This window comes from Scylla paramamosain, chromosome 29 (genome assembly GCF_035594125.1).
Source record: "Scylla paramamosain isolate STU-SP2022 chromosome 29, ASM3559412v1, whole genome shotgun sequence".
Lineage (NCBI taxonomy): Eukaryota > Metazoa > Arthropoda > Malacostraca > Decapoda > Portunidae > Scylla > Scylla paramamosain.
Window position 1 is genome coordinate 11,766,880 of NC_087179.1, and position 16,220 is coordinate 11,783,099.

At 41.6% G+C, this 16,220-nt stretch overlaps 1 protein-coding gene across 1 annotated transcript in view; it reads left to right on the forward strand.

The window, feature by feature from the left end:
* The window catches only part of LOC135115297 (hemocyte protein-glutamine gamma-glutamyltransferase-like), a 16,093-nt gene extending 1,211 nt beyond the window's left edge, over window positions 1-14,882 (forward strand). The window contains exons 2-14 of the mRNA XM_064031900.1: window positions 3,217-3,362; window positions 3,827-4,033; window positions 4,626-4,756; window positions 6,389-6,527; window positions 7,273-7,499; window positions 8,056-8,233; window positions 8,434-8,688; window positions 8,981-9,162; window positions 9,432-9,671; window positions 10,556-10,696; window positions 11,386-11,541; window positions 12,073-12,212; window positions 12,653-14,882. Coding sequence (XP_063887970.1) covers window positions 3,251-3,362; window positions 3,827-4,033; window positions 4,626-4,756; window positions 6,389-6,527; window positions 7,273-7,499; window positions 8,056-8,233; window positions 8,434-8,688; window positions 8,981-9,162; window positions 9,432-9,671; window positions 10,556-10,696; window positions 11,386-11,541; window positions 12,073-12,212; window positions 12,653-12,800 — 2,256 coding nt within the window. The 5' untranslated portion in view covers window positions 3,217-3,250 and the 3' untranslated portion in view covers window positions 12,801-14,882. The remainder of the gene's footprint in view (window positions 1-3,216; window positions 3,363-3,826; window positions 4,034-4,625; window positions 4,757-6,388; window positions 6,528-7,272; window positions 7,500-8,055; window positions 8,234-8,433; window positions 8,689-8,980; window positions 9,163-9,431; window positions 9,672-10,555; window positions 10,697-11,385; window positions 11,542-12,072; window positions 12,213-12,652) is intronic.
* The last annotated feature ends 1,338 nt before the right edge of the window (window positions 14,883-16,220 follow it).

The window sequence follows — 16,220 nt, forward strand, 5'->3', positions numbered from 1 at the left end:
ACTTACTGTCTTACCCTTGAGTCGATCAGTGGCTTCCTCTCCTAATTAGAAAGCCAGGTGCAGGTAACAGGCAGTGGCGAGACGAGGTGGGGCAAATCTCTCTCTCTCTCTCTCTCTCTCTCTCTCTCTCTCTCTCTCTCTCTCTCTCTCTCTCTCTCTCTCTCTCTCTCTCTCTCTCTCTCTCTCTCTCTCTGTCTCTCTCTCTCTTTATTTGGGTTTGTTATGTCTGGTTTATTATTTTTTTCTCTATTTTTGTTTGTATTGTTTTTATTTTTATTTTTTTGCCTGTGTGTGTGTGTGTGTGTGTGTGTGTGTGTGTTTTTCTTGGTGTGTAGTGGTATTATTGAGGTAGTAATAGTAGTAGTAGTGGTAGTAGTAGTAGTAGTAGTAGTAGTAGTAGTAGTAGTAACAATAATACCAGTGTTGCTAAGCTCAGTCCCGGCAGGAGGAAGAGGAGGGGTAGGAGGAGGAGGAGGAGGAGGAGGAGGTACCAGCTGTCAGGGAAAAAAGAACCATTTGGCATCCCTTACTGTATAATAAATGGTAATAGTAGTAGTAGTAGTAGTAGTAGTAGTAGTAGAATGAGAAAGAGTAAGAAAACTTTACTTGTCTTTTTTTTTTTTTTTTTTTTTTTTTTTTTTTTTTGTGAATATTCTGTATTCACCCTTTTGGTTCTTTCCTATAGGGGTTGGTGCATCAGTGGACGTTTCTTTCCGGGTTCTTGTAGCCCTAGACTAGTGCCCCTCTTACGTAAAAGTAGTAGTAGTAGTAGTAGTAGTAGTAGTAGTAGTAGTAGTATCATCATGAGCACTACCTCCTCCCTCCATCTTCTTCCTTTCTCCTCCTCCTCCTCCTCCTCCTCCTCCTCCTCCTCCTCCTCCTCCTCCTCCTAAGCCATAATTCTTTGACCCACTAAAGTCACTGTAACTAGAATCTTCAAATCTCTTTAGGACCACAAATTATGATGCTTGTGTGTGTGTGTGTATGTGTGTGTGTGTGTGTGTGTGTGTGTGTGTGTGTGTGTGTGAATCACCCTTTAATTAGATCTAAGATAATTATTTGCTCTCTTAAGTATTTGAACATGAAAAAATTTAATATCTCATTATCTTAATTATAATCTTAGACTGCTGACTTGACTTGTGGGGGTGTGAATGCTCTCTCTCTCTCTCTCTCTCTCTCTCTCTCTCTCTCTCTCTCTCTCTCTCTCTCTCTCTCTCTCTCTCTCTCTCTCTCTCTCTCTCTCTCTCTCTCTCTCTCTCTCTCTCTCTCTACCCTGTCACCCTGCAGCGAATGCCAAGAAGATTATAACCTATCTCACCTTACCCTTGCTTCTCTCCTCCTCCTCCTCCTCCTCCTCCTCCTCCTCCTCCTCCTCCTCCTCCTCCTCCTCCTTCTCTTCCTCCTCCTCCTCATCTTCCTCCTCCTGCAGCTGAAAGACGGAAGGACAAACGCCACTCATTGTCACAGTTAAGGGTAGTTTAGGAGGAGGTAGTAGTAGTAGTAGTAGTAGTAGTAGTAGTAGTAGTAGTAGTAGTTGTTATTGTTGTAATAGTAGTAGTGGTAGTACTTGCTGATATGATGTTTCCGTTTTAGGGGAGAGAGAGAGAGAGAGAGAGAGAGAGAGAGAGAGAGAGAGAGAGAGAGAGGGGTTATGTAAGCGTTCTCTCTCGCTCTCCTTCTTCCGTCAGACTCACCACCACTAACACTATAATCAGTTACACCACTCTCTCTCTCTCTCTCTCTCTCTCTCTCTCTCTCTCTCTCTCTCTCTCTCTCTCTCTCTCTCTCTCTCTCTCTCTCTCTCCATCAGCACCACCCCAGCGTAAATATAACTGACCACAAATTAGTCCTTCCTTTGCATTTCTTCCTTCCTTTGCATTTCTTAGGCTGCGTTCCCACCAAGCCACTCAATTCCATTCAATTCCATTCAATTCACGTCATTCAATTCTTTTTCAATGAACACCGTTCCAACCAACGCCATCAGCTTACTTTTCATTCAGGTCATCTAGTATGCAATAAGCCTTCGTGCGAGATGGACGTCAGTGACCTAGCAAGAATAACATTGTTGTTGTTGCAGCGGCGTAGAAGGCGTAGGAAACAAAGGAATATGTGGATGCATCCCATTAATAGCAGGAGAGCACAATTTGGGACATTTGCACATTTGTTCCCAGATTTGCTCAATAATCCAGATAAATTTCATGATTTCTTCAGGATTGACAAGGAGAAATTTAAGCAGTTGGTCGAGTTACTGAGGCTCTCCATTCAGAAGCAAAATACTAATTACCGTCGTGCTATTGAAGCAGAAGAAAGACTGGCCATTTATCTAAGGTAAGGCAATAACTTATAAAACTCTTCAATAATTTGTTGAGCGTTTATTGTTCCACGTCCATGCTTCGATGACGACAGCACAAGCACAGCAACTGAAGCGGTTGCTCTGTGATGGCAACGACAACTGAACACGTTCAATACGAGAACCAAACACGTAATAGACCTGTAATTAATATAGATAATTGCAGATTGTTTCTTACACGAATATTAAGTTATGAAAATTAGAGAAAAATATAAATATTAGACAATATACATGGCGCTACCTGCGAAATTATTATAGTCGAATGATTGTCATTCAAGAGAGAAAAATGGAACCAGATGCATCATTGAATGAGAATGGCCAGGAATTGAATGGAATGGAATTGAATTGAATGACCCGGTGGGAACGCTTACATAGGAATTAACGTGATCCATCATAGCCACTCATGAATGACAATGAATTGAATGGAATGGAATTGAATTGAATGGTTTGGTGGGAACGCACCCTTAGTGTTTCCTAAGATATATTTCAGTGTTGGTGAATTTATAATGTTTTTTTTAGTAACTATGAGTAAATATAAAGATGCTAAGCTCACTCAACCTTCTCTCTCTCTCTCTCTCTCTCTCTCTCTCTCTCTCTCTCTCTCTCTCTCTCTCTCTCTCTCTCTCTCTCTCTCTCTCTCTCTCTCTCTCTCTCTCTCTCTCTCCACCAGAACCAAACATAGACAATAATACAGTAAAAACCTTTAAAAAAAAAAAAAAAACTAACAACTAAAGCCTTTTGAAAACTGGAGGTGCGGAGAAGTGTTTCAGAATAAGACCCAATCACACACCATCCTTCCTTTATATTCATTAGTGTTCCCTTTAAATCATGCGCACACACAGCATTCCATCTTTCTCCACCACCAGAACAACCACCACCACCACCACCACCACCACCACCATGGCTTCGAACCGCCTAGGAAGTGACTACAACACGTGGATCAACAGCCTTCGCTCCGACTTCTCCCGTGACCTGAGGCGCCGGGACAGAGTGGAGGCCGAGGCTGAGAAACGTGAGTGTGGGTTCTCTTAAGGCGAGGCACGGAGTAGTGTAAGCTCTTTATTATCTTGGTGTTTGGGGTCTCCGTTTTCTGTTTATGTAGTGAGGTGTGTGTGTGTGTGTGTGTGTGTGGTGAAGGGAATGGTGTGTTTGTCTTTGTATGGGTGTCTGCCCACTTGTCTGTTTCTGTTTGCGTTTATCTGTGTATTTGTCTGTCTGTCTATACGTTTATGTTTGTGTTTTATCTATCTGTCTGTCTATCTATCTGTATGCCTATCTATATATTTATCTGTCTGTCTACCTATGTATTTATCAGTCAATGTATCTATGTAGTTATCTATTAATCACTTTATGTATATCTGACCTTCAAACATACACATCCTCTTTCATAACAAATCTTATAACCCAAGAAACTCATTTAATCCCACAAGTACACACACAATCCTAACGTACCCCACACTTATTTCCCTTCTGCAGCGCCCACGGGAGCCAACAAGGTGGAGCGCGTTCACTGGTACATCAAGGACAACGCCAGGAACCACAAGACGATCAAGTATGATTTGGTGCACGACAAGGAGAAACCGAGGCCAGTGCTTAGGCGGGGGCAGCTCTTTTACCTCGCCATCAGGTTCCAGGAGAACTTCGATCAGGCCAAGGATAGGGTGGTGCTCAACTTTAGATTCGGTGAGTGAGGGAGGGAGGGAGTCTGTGAATCTAGTGAGTGAATGATTGAGATTTGAGTCAGTGCTGGATGGTGGTGGTGGTGGTGGTGGTAGTGGTGAGGGAGTCATTCCATGTGTGTGTGTGTGTATTGAGGCGTGTGTGTAGTGGCGGGGTGGGGATTGAATATTGGTTTGTGGGGAGCTGTTATTGTGTGTGGTGGGAGAGAACAATTGATTGTGTGTTTGGGGAGTGAATTAGGGTGAGATTGTTGAAGTGTGTCTGTGTGTGTGTGTGTGTGTGTGTGTGTGTGTGTGTGGTTACAGTATTTAAACACTGTATTATCTGTGGTAACATGATTGTTTTCTCTCGCTTTAAGCACTTACTACTGCCATCATCATTACCAATTTTTAAGTCGCTATCCCACATCACTAAACAAGAAAACAGCAAGAAACAACTTAACATTACAACATTACAAAATCCTTATACTTGACTGCGGATACGTTACAAATATACCCAAAAAACTCTTAGCTTTTAACATGCCTCATTTGACACACTACCACCTCCTCAACACACCCCCAACACACACTTAACCCTCTCGGCTCCCCCCTTGCAGGACATAAGCCATCAGTATCCAAGGGAACTTTGGGCGTGGTGATGGTGAAGAATGACAAACTTACGCGCACCAAGGACGAGTGGGACTGCCGCATTGACCCTGGCACCCGTGGAAAGGATCTGGTGGTGCAGGTGTGTGTGTGTGTGGAGGCATTGAGAGGAGGAACTGGGTAGCGAGAATACGAGGAAGCAATGGGAGTGGGTTAGACTGGAAAAGGGGACAGTGAGGGTAGAAAAGGAGGGTGTGAAAGGGAATATAACATGGAAAGAAATAATTTTAGGGATATGTATGAGAGCGAAAACACAAACAGGAGATAGTGGGGAAAGTATCAGATTGGGAAAATGAGGCAACAGGAAGTGTAAGGGTGAAAATGAGAGTATGGGAGGGAGTATAAGAAAGAAAGGGATGATTATTGGCAGGTACTTATTTGGGGATCAGAAAGTAGGGAAACAGAAGAAGGTGAAGAGAGAGAGGGGGGTGAGTGAAGGTATTATCATCGTGGAATTAAATGATAGGCATAATTAGATTGACTTTATTTTTTTTTCACTCATTTTCATTGTTTTGAGTCATTATAATTGTCAGTTATGTAGTTTCTTTTTCTTTATAGTAATTCCAGTTCTGTAATCTTGTAATCCTGTAGTGTAGTAACTTCGTCAGTGGGTGAGGGAACTAAAGATTGAAGGAAGATATTAAACAGATTGTAAGTTGAAATCTGATCATGACTGTGTGTGTGTGTGTGTGTGTGTGTGTGTGTGACGAATATGCAAGCTCATTCTAAACCAGTCATGCATTAATCATCATCATCATCATCATTCTTTTGTTACCTTACCCTCCTCCTCCTCCTCCTCCAGTCATGTTGTTTGCTTGGTTCCCTGTTTGTGTTGCAAGATAAGTGTTTACCTCTCACCTCTCCTTTTGGCTCCAGTCCATATTCTGCCGATTTCCCTCCCTCTCCTCCCTTTCCTCCTCCCTCACTTCCTTCCTTCTTCCCATTCTCCTTTCCTCACTTCCTTTTAACCAACCACTTTTTCCTATCTCTCACTTCCTTTCTTGCTTTTTTCTGTATTTTACTGACTCATATTTAGTCTCTCTCTCTCTCTCTCTCTCTCTCTCTCTCTCTCTCTCTCTCTCTCTCTCTCTCTCTCTCTCTCTCTCTCTCTCTCTCTCTCTCTCTCTCTCTCTCTCTCTCTCTCTCTCTGATATTATGTTTCTCTTCCTCAGATATCATTTCCTTACTCAAGTTTCTTCTACAGTTATTCCTCCTTCCCTTCCTCCCTCCCTCCCACCTTCTCTCCTTTTCTCCATCCTGTTTTCCTTCTTCCCTTAGGTGCTACTTCCCTCCTTTATCCCTTCTCTCCTTCCCTCTCTTCTTCCTTTCCTCCCTTGGTGTCAGCTCTCTCTCTCTCTCTCTCTCTCTCTCTCTCTCTCTCTCTCTCTCTCTCTCTCTCTCTCTCTCTCTCTCTCTCTCTCTCTCTCTCTCTCTCTCTCTCTCTCTCTCTCTCTCTCTCTCTCTCTCTCTCTCTCTCTCTCTCTCTCTCTCTAGCATTACTTAAATCCATCAATCATCAGTCATTCTACCAGTTTATCCATCTATCCAACCATCCACCCATCCACCAGCCATCCCTACCATAAACCCATCCATTCATCCATCACTCAACCACTACCACCAAACACCCAACCAACTAACAACCAATCCACATTCACCCCACCATTTCACTCAACTTAACCAAGCAACACCCACTTCAACACGTATCTCTCCACAGGTGTACATCCCCATTGGTGCCTGCGTCGGAATCTACCATCTGGAGGTCCTGTCTGGTCTACACAACTCTCCGAACACTGGCATGAACACCTACCTGGATGAGACTGACTGTTATATCCTCTTCAACCCCTGGTCTAGAGGTGTGTGGGTGCTGGGATGAGGTGGAGAGGGATGGGAAGCGTGTATTAGGGTGTGTGAGGGGAGTATTAAGGCAGGGAAGGGTTTGTAAGGTGCTATGGGTGTTTAAGAGTTAGGTGTGTAGGTTAAGAAGGGACCTGATAAAAGTCTTGAACTGGTATAGGGGTTATAATAGGGGTGATGTAAGCAAAATTCTCAGGATCAGTAATCAGATGCAACAAGAAATGATGGGTTCAAGCTTGAAAAGTTTAGTTCCAAGAGAGAAATAAGAAGGAATTGGTCCTTAGAGTGGTGGATGAATGTAATGCACTCAGTAATCAGGTTGTTAGTGCTGAGTCATTAAGGGGGGTTTAAAAGATTAGACAAATTTATGAATGGTGATGATAGGTGGAAATAAGTAGGTGTGCTTCATTCAGGGACTTCCATGTATAGGCCTGTTGGCTTCTTGCAACTTCCTTTATTTTCTCGTTTTTATGTTCTTATTCTTCTTTTCCATCTCCATCACCACCTCACTTCATACAGGAAGTGCCACAAGTAGGCCTGATGGCTTCTTGCAGCTTCCCTTATTTTCTTATGTTTTTATGTTCTAATTCTCCTTTTCCACCTCCATCACCACCTCACTTCATACAGGGAGTGCCACGTGTAAGCCTGGTGGCTTCTTGCATCTTCCGTTATTTCCTTATGTTCTTATTCTCCTCCTCTCCCACGTCCATCACCACCTCACCTCACTTCCTCCACCCTAACCAGATGACACAGTGTTCCTGGAGGATGAGCAGAAGAGGGAGGAATATGTGATGAATGACCGGGGCAAGGTGTGGGTGGGCGCCTACAGGAAGGCCCGTGGGCGTCCCTGGGCCTTCGGGCAATTTGATGATGTGGTGCTGCCTGTGGCCGTGTACCTGCTGGAGATTAGCAAAGTGGCTGACCCCGAGAGAGGCAACCCTGTCAAGGTGGTCAGGGGGATATCAGCTGGGGTGAGTTATTGCTGCTTTCCTAAGTGATCTTTTCCTATTTTTTTTTCTGTTTTATTTTGCATGACTGAGTTATTTTTTCTATCTTTTCCTGCATGACCTTAATTCCTACTTGTTATGTCTTATTTTGCATGATGGAATGACTTTTTATTGTATTTTGAATGACTTGAGTTATTTTTTTCTATCTTATTTTGCATGACCTTAATTCCTGCTTGTTTCTGTCTTAATTTGCATGATGGAGTGACTTTTTTTATTATGTTTTGCATGACCTTCCTCCATTTTTCTGCCTTCTTTACTACTTTCTACCCTATCTTGTTATTATGTCTATTCTTCCCTCCTATTAACTAAGTTATGTTGAGTGTCTCTTGAGGTGTGCACTGGTCTGTTATGTCTCTATTAACATACCTAAAACAGTCTAGACCCTAAACATTTCCCTGCAGCACCTCACCTTATTTTACTTCACCTCACCTGCTCTTTTTTCTCATATTGTATGTCACCTGATCTTTTCTCTCTTCACACCTGATCTTTTCTTTCCCTAACCATGCATCCTTCCATCCAGGTGAACTCCAGTGATGAGAATGGTGTGCTGGAGGGTCGCTGGGACGGGGAATATTCAGATGGTGTGCCTCCCTACCGGTGGAGTGGCAGCGTGAGGATCCTGGAGCAGTATGTGAAGTCAGGGTACCAGCCTGTGAAGTATGGCCAGTGCTGGGTGTTCTCTGCCCTCGTGACTACAGGTGTGTTGAGAAGGAGGTGTCTAGGAGAGGTGTATCTTGCTCTTCTTTATATCACCCCTTCCTGTCCCTGTCCTACCTTACTCTTCTTCATCTCCTTTCCCATCCCTCTCTTACCTTGCTGCTCTTCATATTATTCTTTGTTTTTCTTCATATTATCCCTCCCTGTTCTACCTCATGCCTAATCTTTTCTCCTCCAACAGTCTGCAGGGCACTGGGCATTCCCTGTCGCTCCGTCACAAACTTTGTATCCGCCCATGACACCAACTCCTCCCTCACCATCGACAAGTTCTTTGACAAGCAGGGCGAGGAGATTGAGGGAGGGCCAGATGGCGAGAACTGGGACTCCATCTGGAACTTCCACGTTTGGAATGATGTGTGGATGGCCCGTAATGACCTGCCAGCGGGCTATGGGGGTTGGCAGGCCATCGACGCCACGCCACAGGAGGAGAGTGACCGTGAGTAGATAGACTGATGAGAGGAGAGAATTACTTTATTGCTTACAGTAAATGTAGGTAGGAGGGGGAATGTTATAGTTATAGGTAGCATTTGCTTAATTTTTTCAGTCACTGGCCACATTTCCTCAGTATTACAGTCACAAGCCACATTCCCTCAGTATTGGGAGTAAATTGAATACCAGAAGTAATTGTACCATATTGTCAAGTGTTTCAACGTATAATGAAAGAACTCCACACAGACACACACCACCACCATCACCACCATTACTAACACCAAGTCTTCCGCCCACAGACAAGATGCAGTGTGGCCCGACCTCCCTGGTGGCCATTCGCAGAGGTGACATTGGCCTCAACTACGACGCGCCATTTGTGTTTGCCGAGGTGAACGCTGATGTGATGCACTGGGGGGAGGACCCGCAGAGTGAGTGGGGCTGGAGCAGGATGAAGATGAACAAGTACCACGTTGGCAGATCGGTGAGTAGAGGAGAGAGGGAGAGGGAGGGAAGTCACAAAATATAAACAAAAACTTAATCTAACCAAATAACTAACTGAAAACTATTCATTCATGGATGTTTAGTTAAGTTACTGTTTTCTGAGGACTACTACTACTACTACTACTAATAATAATAATAATAATAATACAACCACCACTACCACCACCACTGCTTCCATTTCTACCTACTACTACCACTATCAGCCAAACACCACCATCAGACCTCACCACCAACTTCCTCCTCCCCCAGATCATGACAAAGACCAGTGGCAAGGAAGATGACATTGGTGATGATGATGGGGAGGACGTGGTGAACGACTACAAGAACGAGGAGGGCACCATGGCAGAGCGCCTGGCCATTCACAACGCCATCCGGGGCTCCAGGCGTGCCATGCAGTACTACAACTTCAAGAGTGATGTCAAGGAGGACGTCACCTTTGACCTCATCGATATTGATAAGATCATCATGGGTCAGCCATTCCAGGTCAAGGTAAGGAAGTTGGGTCACATTTATTTTTATTTATATTATTTTATTTATTTATTTTTATTTATTTATTTTTTTTATTTATCAATTTATTATTATTATTTTTTTTTTTTTATCCTTTCACTACAACACAAAACAGTTAACAGCACCAGAAGCATTGTGTGAAGTCTTTATAAGCATCTACAAGAAAGTTGGCAATGAAAAAGAATACATTTTGCAATTTCTTCCCATTTCAAAGATTGGATGTGGCTGTAGAACAAGTAAAAATGTCTCACAGTGATTGGTGATTAGGGAAAGGTGTACCAAGTGGCAGTTAAAGGGTTAAATGGCCTGGTTTACATTTGTTTGACCAGTCAGGTGTTTCTGTAAGCTCAGTGACTCGATAGCTACATGCCTAACTCACCAGGTGTTCCTTTATTAACTTAATGACCCTGTTAGCGCCCAATTTAATTCACCAGGCATTATTCTGTTGATTTGAGGATCTCTTTACCTGTTTAATTCACTTGATTTAGCTTACTTACCAGTATAACTCAACTGATTATATACCTGTCAAATTTATCTTCTATTTATTTTTGTTACTTTAATGATCTGCTGACTCACCTGATTATTCGTAATTCTTGCAGGTGATCATCCATAGTGATTATTTAATTCATTTACCTGTTTCACTCACTTTCCTTCATTTCCATGGTGATTTAGCAATATTTACCTGCATAACTCAACTGATTACCTATATACCTGTCTACTTTACCTCCTATTTATTTGTTCATTACTTTACAGCAAGATATTTACTTGTATAACTCAACTAATTACCTATATACCTGCCTAATTTACTTTTTGTTTATTTCTATGCTGCTTTAATGACCTACTGGCTCACCTAATCACTCCTGCAGGTGGTTGCCCGTAATGAGTCCAATGAGACGAGGAAGGTCCGTGCATTCCTTAACGCCCGGTCTCTCTACTACACCGGTGTGAGTGTCGCCCACATCAAGAAGGCCGAGGGCAACTTCATCATAGAGCCCAAGGGAACGCAGGTGTGTGTGTGTGTGTGTGTGTGTGTGTGTGTGTGTGTGTGTGTCACTGTCTGGGTTTATCATCTTGCCTTTGCTGTATGTGATTTTGTTTGTCTTTTCTCAATTTTTTTTTTTTTTTTTTCATTATTTCCTCCCCTATATTTTTATTTTACTTTATTTTATTTATTTATTTATTTTATTTTTATTTTATTTTATTTTATTTTATTTTATTTAGTTTATTTTTTATTCATTTATTTATTTAGTTTTTTTGGGGGGCTTTTTCTCCATCTATCTGTCCATTTTCTCTCTCTCTCTCTCTCTCTCTCTCTCTCTCTCTCTCTCTCTCTCTCTCTCTCTCTCTCTCTCTCTCTCTCTCTCTCTCTCTCTCTCTCTCTCTCTCTCTCTCTCTCTCTCTCTCTCTCTCTCTCTCTCTCTCTCTCTCTCTCTCTCTCTGAATCAACTAATCATTCTGTCACCTCACACACATCCCAGCAGACACAGACCACACATTCGCATAATTAAGCCTCTTCCACAAATACATGAACAAACAAACAAACAGACAGACAGACAGACAGACAACTCATCACTACATAGCCAATCACCACACATCATCACATCCAATAAACAAACCAATATTGACTACTGGATTCACTCATCACACAGTCCGTCACCACACCACACCACTAAACACCCTCTGCTTCATCCCACAGGAGGTTGCCATGACTGTGCAGTTCAAGGAGTACTGGGAGAAGCTGGTGGAGCATTGCATGATGAAGATCTACGCCATCTGCCGGGTGGAGGAGACACAGCAGACCTGGACAGATGAGGACGACTTCACTGTGGAGAAACCGCGACTTAACATTCAGGTGAGCAGGAGCAGGACGAGGAGGAGGAGGAGTTGGTGGTGATGGTTGCTAATGTAGAAGGAGGAGGAGGAGTGATGGAGGAGGAAAGGAGAGGAGAAGGGGGAGGAGGAGAAGGAAGAGTAAGTGGTGATTGCTATAGTAGAAGGAGGAAGAAGAAGAGGAGGAGGTGGTTGCTGGCAAAGGAGGATGAGTGATGGTTTGTAGTTGTAGTAATTTCAGTAGTAGTAGTAATTGTCATTGTTGTTGTTGTAGGAAGAGGAGGAGGAGGAGTTTTAGTGATATAGAATAGTTTTGCAAATAGTCATACAATAAAGAAAATAATCACATCTTTGATCACCTTTATTCATTTGTGTACTAATAACTTTTCATTCTTTTTTTTTTACCTTCCTTACTTTTCTCCCTTTCTTTTCTGTTATTTTATCTCATTTTTTTCCATTCATTTCCCTTTTCGTTTTACTTTTCTTCTTTGCTTTCTTACCTTTTACTTTACCTCCCTATCTCTTGTGCCCTTCACTATTCACCCTGCATCAGGTCACAGGTGAGCCACGTGTCCGCAACATGTGTGAGGTGACCATGTCTTTCACCAACCCCCTGGAAGTGCCCCTCACCAATTGCCACATCAGCATGGACGGCCCTGGTCTCATGAGGCCTCGCTCCATTGACATCACAGAGTAAGTATGAGGTGTTGGTGGCAGGAAACTCACAGGGAACAGAGTAGAGTCGAAGGCTATAGTTAAAGGAAATAAAATATGGACATGACATAATACACTGAGCAGTTGATAGACAAACAACTAGAGTTACAGAATGACAACCCAGGAATGGTGGACAAAGGTATATTGCTGACAGGAAGCTAGACAGAGAAATGAGAGATGGAATTGTACTGGAATGCCCTGGGGTAAACATGGAGTAGAACTGCGCTGGAATGCCCCAGGGGAAACATGGAACAAAAGCAGTTAAGAAAGGCTTTTGACCATGAATACACATGCTACACACTTTAAAAAGACACACATAAGTACTCTGTGCATATTTATCTGCCAAGTTACTTTGAATACCACCACTTTTATGGCACAATAGATGCCCTAGTGACCATTTCTCCTCTTTTTACTTCCAGCAATGTTGCGCCAAACCAAGAGTTTGTTTACTCCACAAGGTTCATGCCACGCATCCACGGCGAACGTAAGCTTATCATCGCCTTCAACTCCAAGGAACTCTTTGACATTACAGGAAGCAAGACTCTGGTTGTGGTCAAGGCGGAGTAGAGTGGGAGAGGTGCTGCCTGGGACAACTAGGTGGGTAGGAGCAAGGATTTTTAGACTAGATGGATAGAAGCAAAGAGTATAAATAGAGTTAGTAGTCTATGATCCCTGGGTAAAGATTCTCTGGCATGCTCTGCTTGCTGACTTACTGACGAAGGATGAGACACAACAATGGAATACAAGCTTTACTTTCAGACAAGGGGCCACTGGGCTTTGATGATGCTGTTTCTTTCTTTCTTCTTATCCCTTTAAGCTTTAAGGAGCATTTTGTGTGCATCCTAACTTTCTTTGCAAGGAAAATTGAGATGCATTTAGGTGAAAAGATTGTTTTGTTTTTTTCTCTTAATGATGTGCTGTTTGGAATGAAGGAAAGGAAAGATATGTATAGAAATGTGCAGGTAGCTAAAGAGCTTTAAAATAATGTATTGTTTTATATGTGTTGGTGAGAGAAGTCACAAGATGCATTTTCAAAAAGGTAGACCACACTTTGTACTGTTTTTAAGACGCTTGCCACAAAGAAACGACCACGACAAAGACAGAGCAGGAAACAGATTCTTTACACTTACTAAACAACCTTTTTCCTTACCTTTTTGGGACATTGTTCAGAGACATGATGATTTATGTTGTTCACCCACTTGAATCGAACATTCCTTCATAAACATAACATGAGATGAGATCCTTCCCACGCAAGGCCCATATTCTGAAACACTGTTGCGCTGCACCTCCACCACACATTGAAAAGGCTCTGGTTAAAGTCATGGGTTTTTAAGAGTGTTTTTACAGTTCTAGTGGCAAATTAACAATATTTCTACATTATGAACTGGAGAAACATCCTTGAGAAGCCCAGCTAATCATCTCAGTGGCTTTTGGAAATAGTCCTGGTGAGAGAGCAAAGCGTTTCAGAGTATGAGGCTTAGTGTCACAAATGAAGGGCAGACTTAAAAAAATACAATGCTCATGGTGAAAAGAGAGTATATGTAATGTTTGTGGGAATGTTTAGAAGGTAGCTACCATTAATAAAAGTTTTCCAGTTTAGTTATAAGGGAGGAGGAAGAAAAGAATCAAAGTGCATTGCTTTTATTTTTAAAGCTTCCAGTAATATTGTTAAAGGATCAAGTTCTATATTTTTATGGTGAATCAAAATAAGGAATAAGTGCTTTCAGTGACACTAATGTACTGCCTGTTGTGCCTTTAATCTAAAACTCCACTTTTCTATCCCGTTCTTCTGACATTTTCTACCATTCTAGCGTTAGTTGTGTTTGATGTCGTGTTGGTTGTCGTAATGTAAAGTTAAGATTTGATTGTTTGAGGAGCATTCAAAAGTGTTTCAAGAATGTGATGAATACTTTTATAAATGTTTCTTTTAACTTTTTTTTATCATTAAATTGCTTTTATTTACTTATTTTACATATGACTATTTTTTTAATTGGTAGTATATATTAATTGTTGCTGTTCTTGTTATTCATCATCATCATCATATTATTTTTATTATTATTAAGCCTGTGATTCATTTATATACATCACCTTGATTGTATTGTTATTTTCTGGTTATATAGTTTACAATGAGTAACTTTATGATACATTAAAGCTTAGTGTTAGCAGTCACACAATGTGGACTTTGCCTACAGGTGAAACTGAATGTACTCTTGTCCAGGTACTGCATAGTTGTCATCACTACAGCTGCCTTACTTTATACAGATGTGGAGTAATTAAACCCACCTGTAATTAGCCTTATATCTTTACACTTGTTAATAATTAAAATATTTCTATGCATGAAGTAATTAAATCTGCCAGTATACCTGCTAATGATTATAATTTTACCCATTAGTGATAATTTCAATCACGAAAAAGCTATACAAGAATTTTCAAAGGTGATGATTTCTATAAGTTTTCATGGTTGCCAATAACTGATCATGTTCAATAGTTAATTGCTGCCTTATCTCCATCTTGTCTTTTCCCATTTCTCAACTGTAAAAGTCCATGCCATTGTGTGTATTTCTTTGTACTCCCTCCCTATAAGAAGCTCCTTTTTGTACGTAAGAGCAAAAAATCGCATAGGCTTTTCAATAAACTTTTCCACTCTTCTGAATGTGTTTAAGTGTACGTATTATTTCCTTTAAGGTCTGTATGTGTGTGTGTGTGTGTGTGTGTGTGTATGTGTATGTCTTTTTAGCTAGTGGTTCACCCTTTCTGTTGTGTCGCCTTCAGTCAGTCAGTCAGTCAATCAGTTTACCTACCTACCTACCCATTTGTCTATCTAGTAGTAGTAGTAGGAGGAGGAGGAGGAGCAGTAAAATGTGTTATTAGAATTGGTAGTTATAGATATAGTAGTAGTAGGAGGAGGAGGAGGAGCAGTAAAATGTGTTATTAGAATTGGTAGTTATAGATATAGTAGTAAAACCTGATGGTGATGGTGATGGTGATTGAACTCTCTCTCTCTCTCTCTCTCTCTCTCTCTCTCTCTCTCTCTCTCTCTCTCTCTCTCTCTCTCTCTCTCTCTCCTAATGTTTTATATACTTTTTTTATTATTTTTGTTATATTTTGCACGTTTTCTTTTTCTTATTCTTATGAGGAGAAGTGGAAGAGAGAGAAGCTGAGACTGAAAGATATGGAAAAGAAGTAATAGGATTTTTTATACGTCAACTAATCAGAGAAGAGAGAGAGGGGGGAGGGGGTATTCTTTTCGCTTGTATAAGAATCGTAATAAAAAAGAAAATAGTCGACACAAAAATATGATGTGTGAGGCAGATGACATCACTCACACACACACACACACGGCAAACTCATTACACGAAGGCCTGTATTCTGAAACCCTTTGCACTCTCAACACCACTGTTTGTTTCTCAAGACCACAGATGATAAGCCGAGTTCTCAAAAGTGTATCTCTTGTTAGCAATATAAAAATCTTGTTAAAATCGTGAAAATACCCTTAAAAACCCGCATTGCTTCTACTAGAGCCTTCTGTATGTAGTAGAGGTGCGGCGAAGTGTTTCAGGATATGACGCCTTGGAAAATTGCGTATTGGTTATATACTTAATGTTTGGTCACGGTGATTTTGAATGAATTATTTCATTTATTTGACTATTCATACAGCCAAATACGGAACAAATGGCCTTCCTTATTGGTGGAAAACGGAACGCAACATTTTTTACTTCATACGGAACGATTCCGTATTTTAAGGGACAGGAGGTCACCTAATAAGTCTGTCACCGACACATCACGTCCCACTAGCAGAGAAAAGCACCTTGAATGCTAATGTATATGTGGAAAATATAGCCAAGAAATGAAAGGTTCAGTAATGAAGATTTGGAATGCAAGTTGGAGTTAGTGCTGAGATCAAGAGACGCTTGGCAGTATTTGTTGGAGCGTGAGGATGGATGGAATGCCCGCAATAGACATGGTACTCGGGTGTGAATGAGTAAC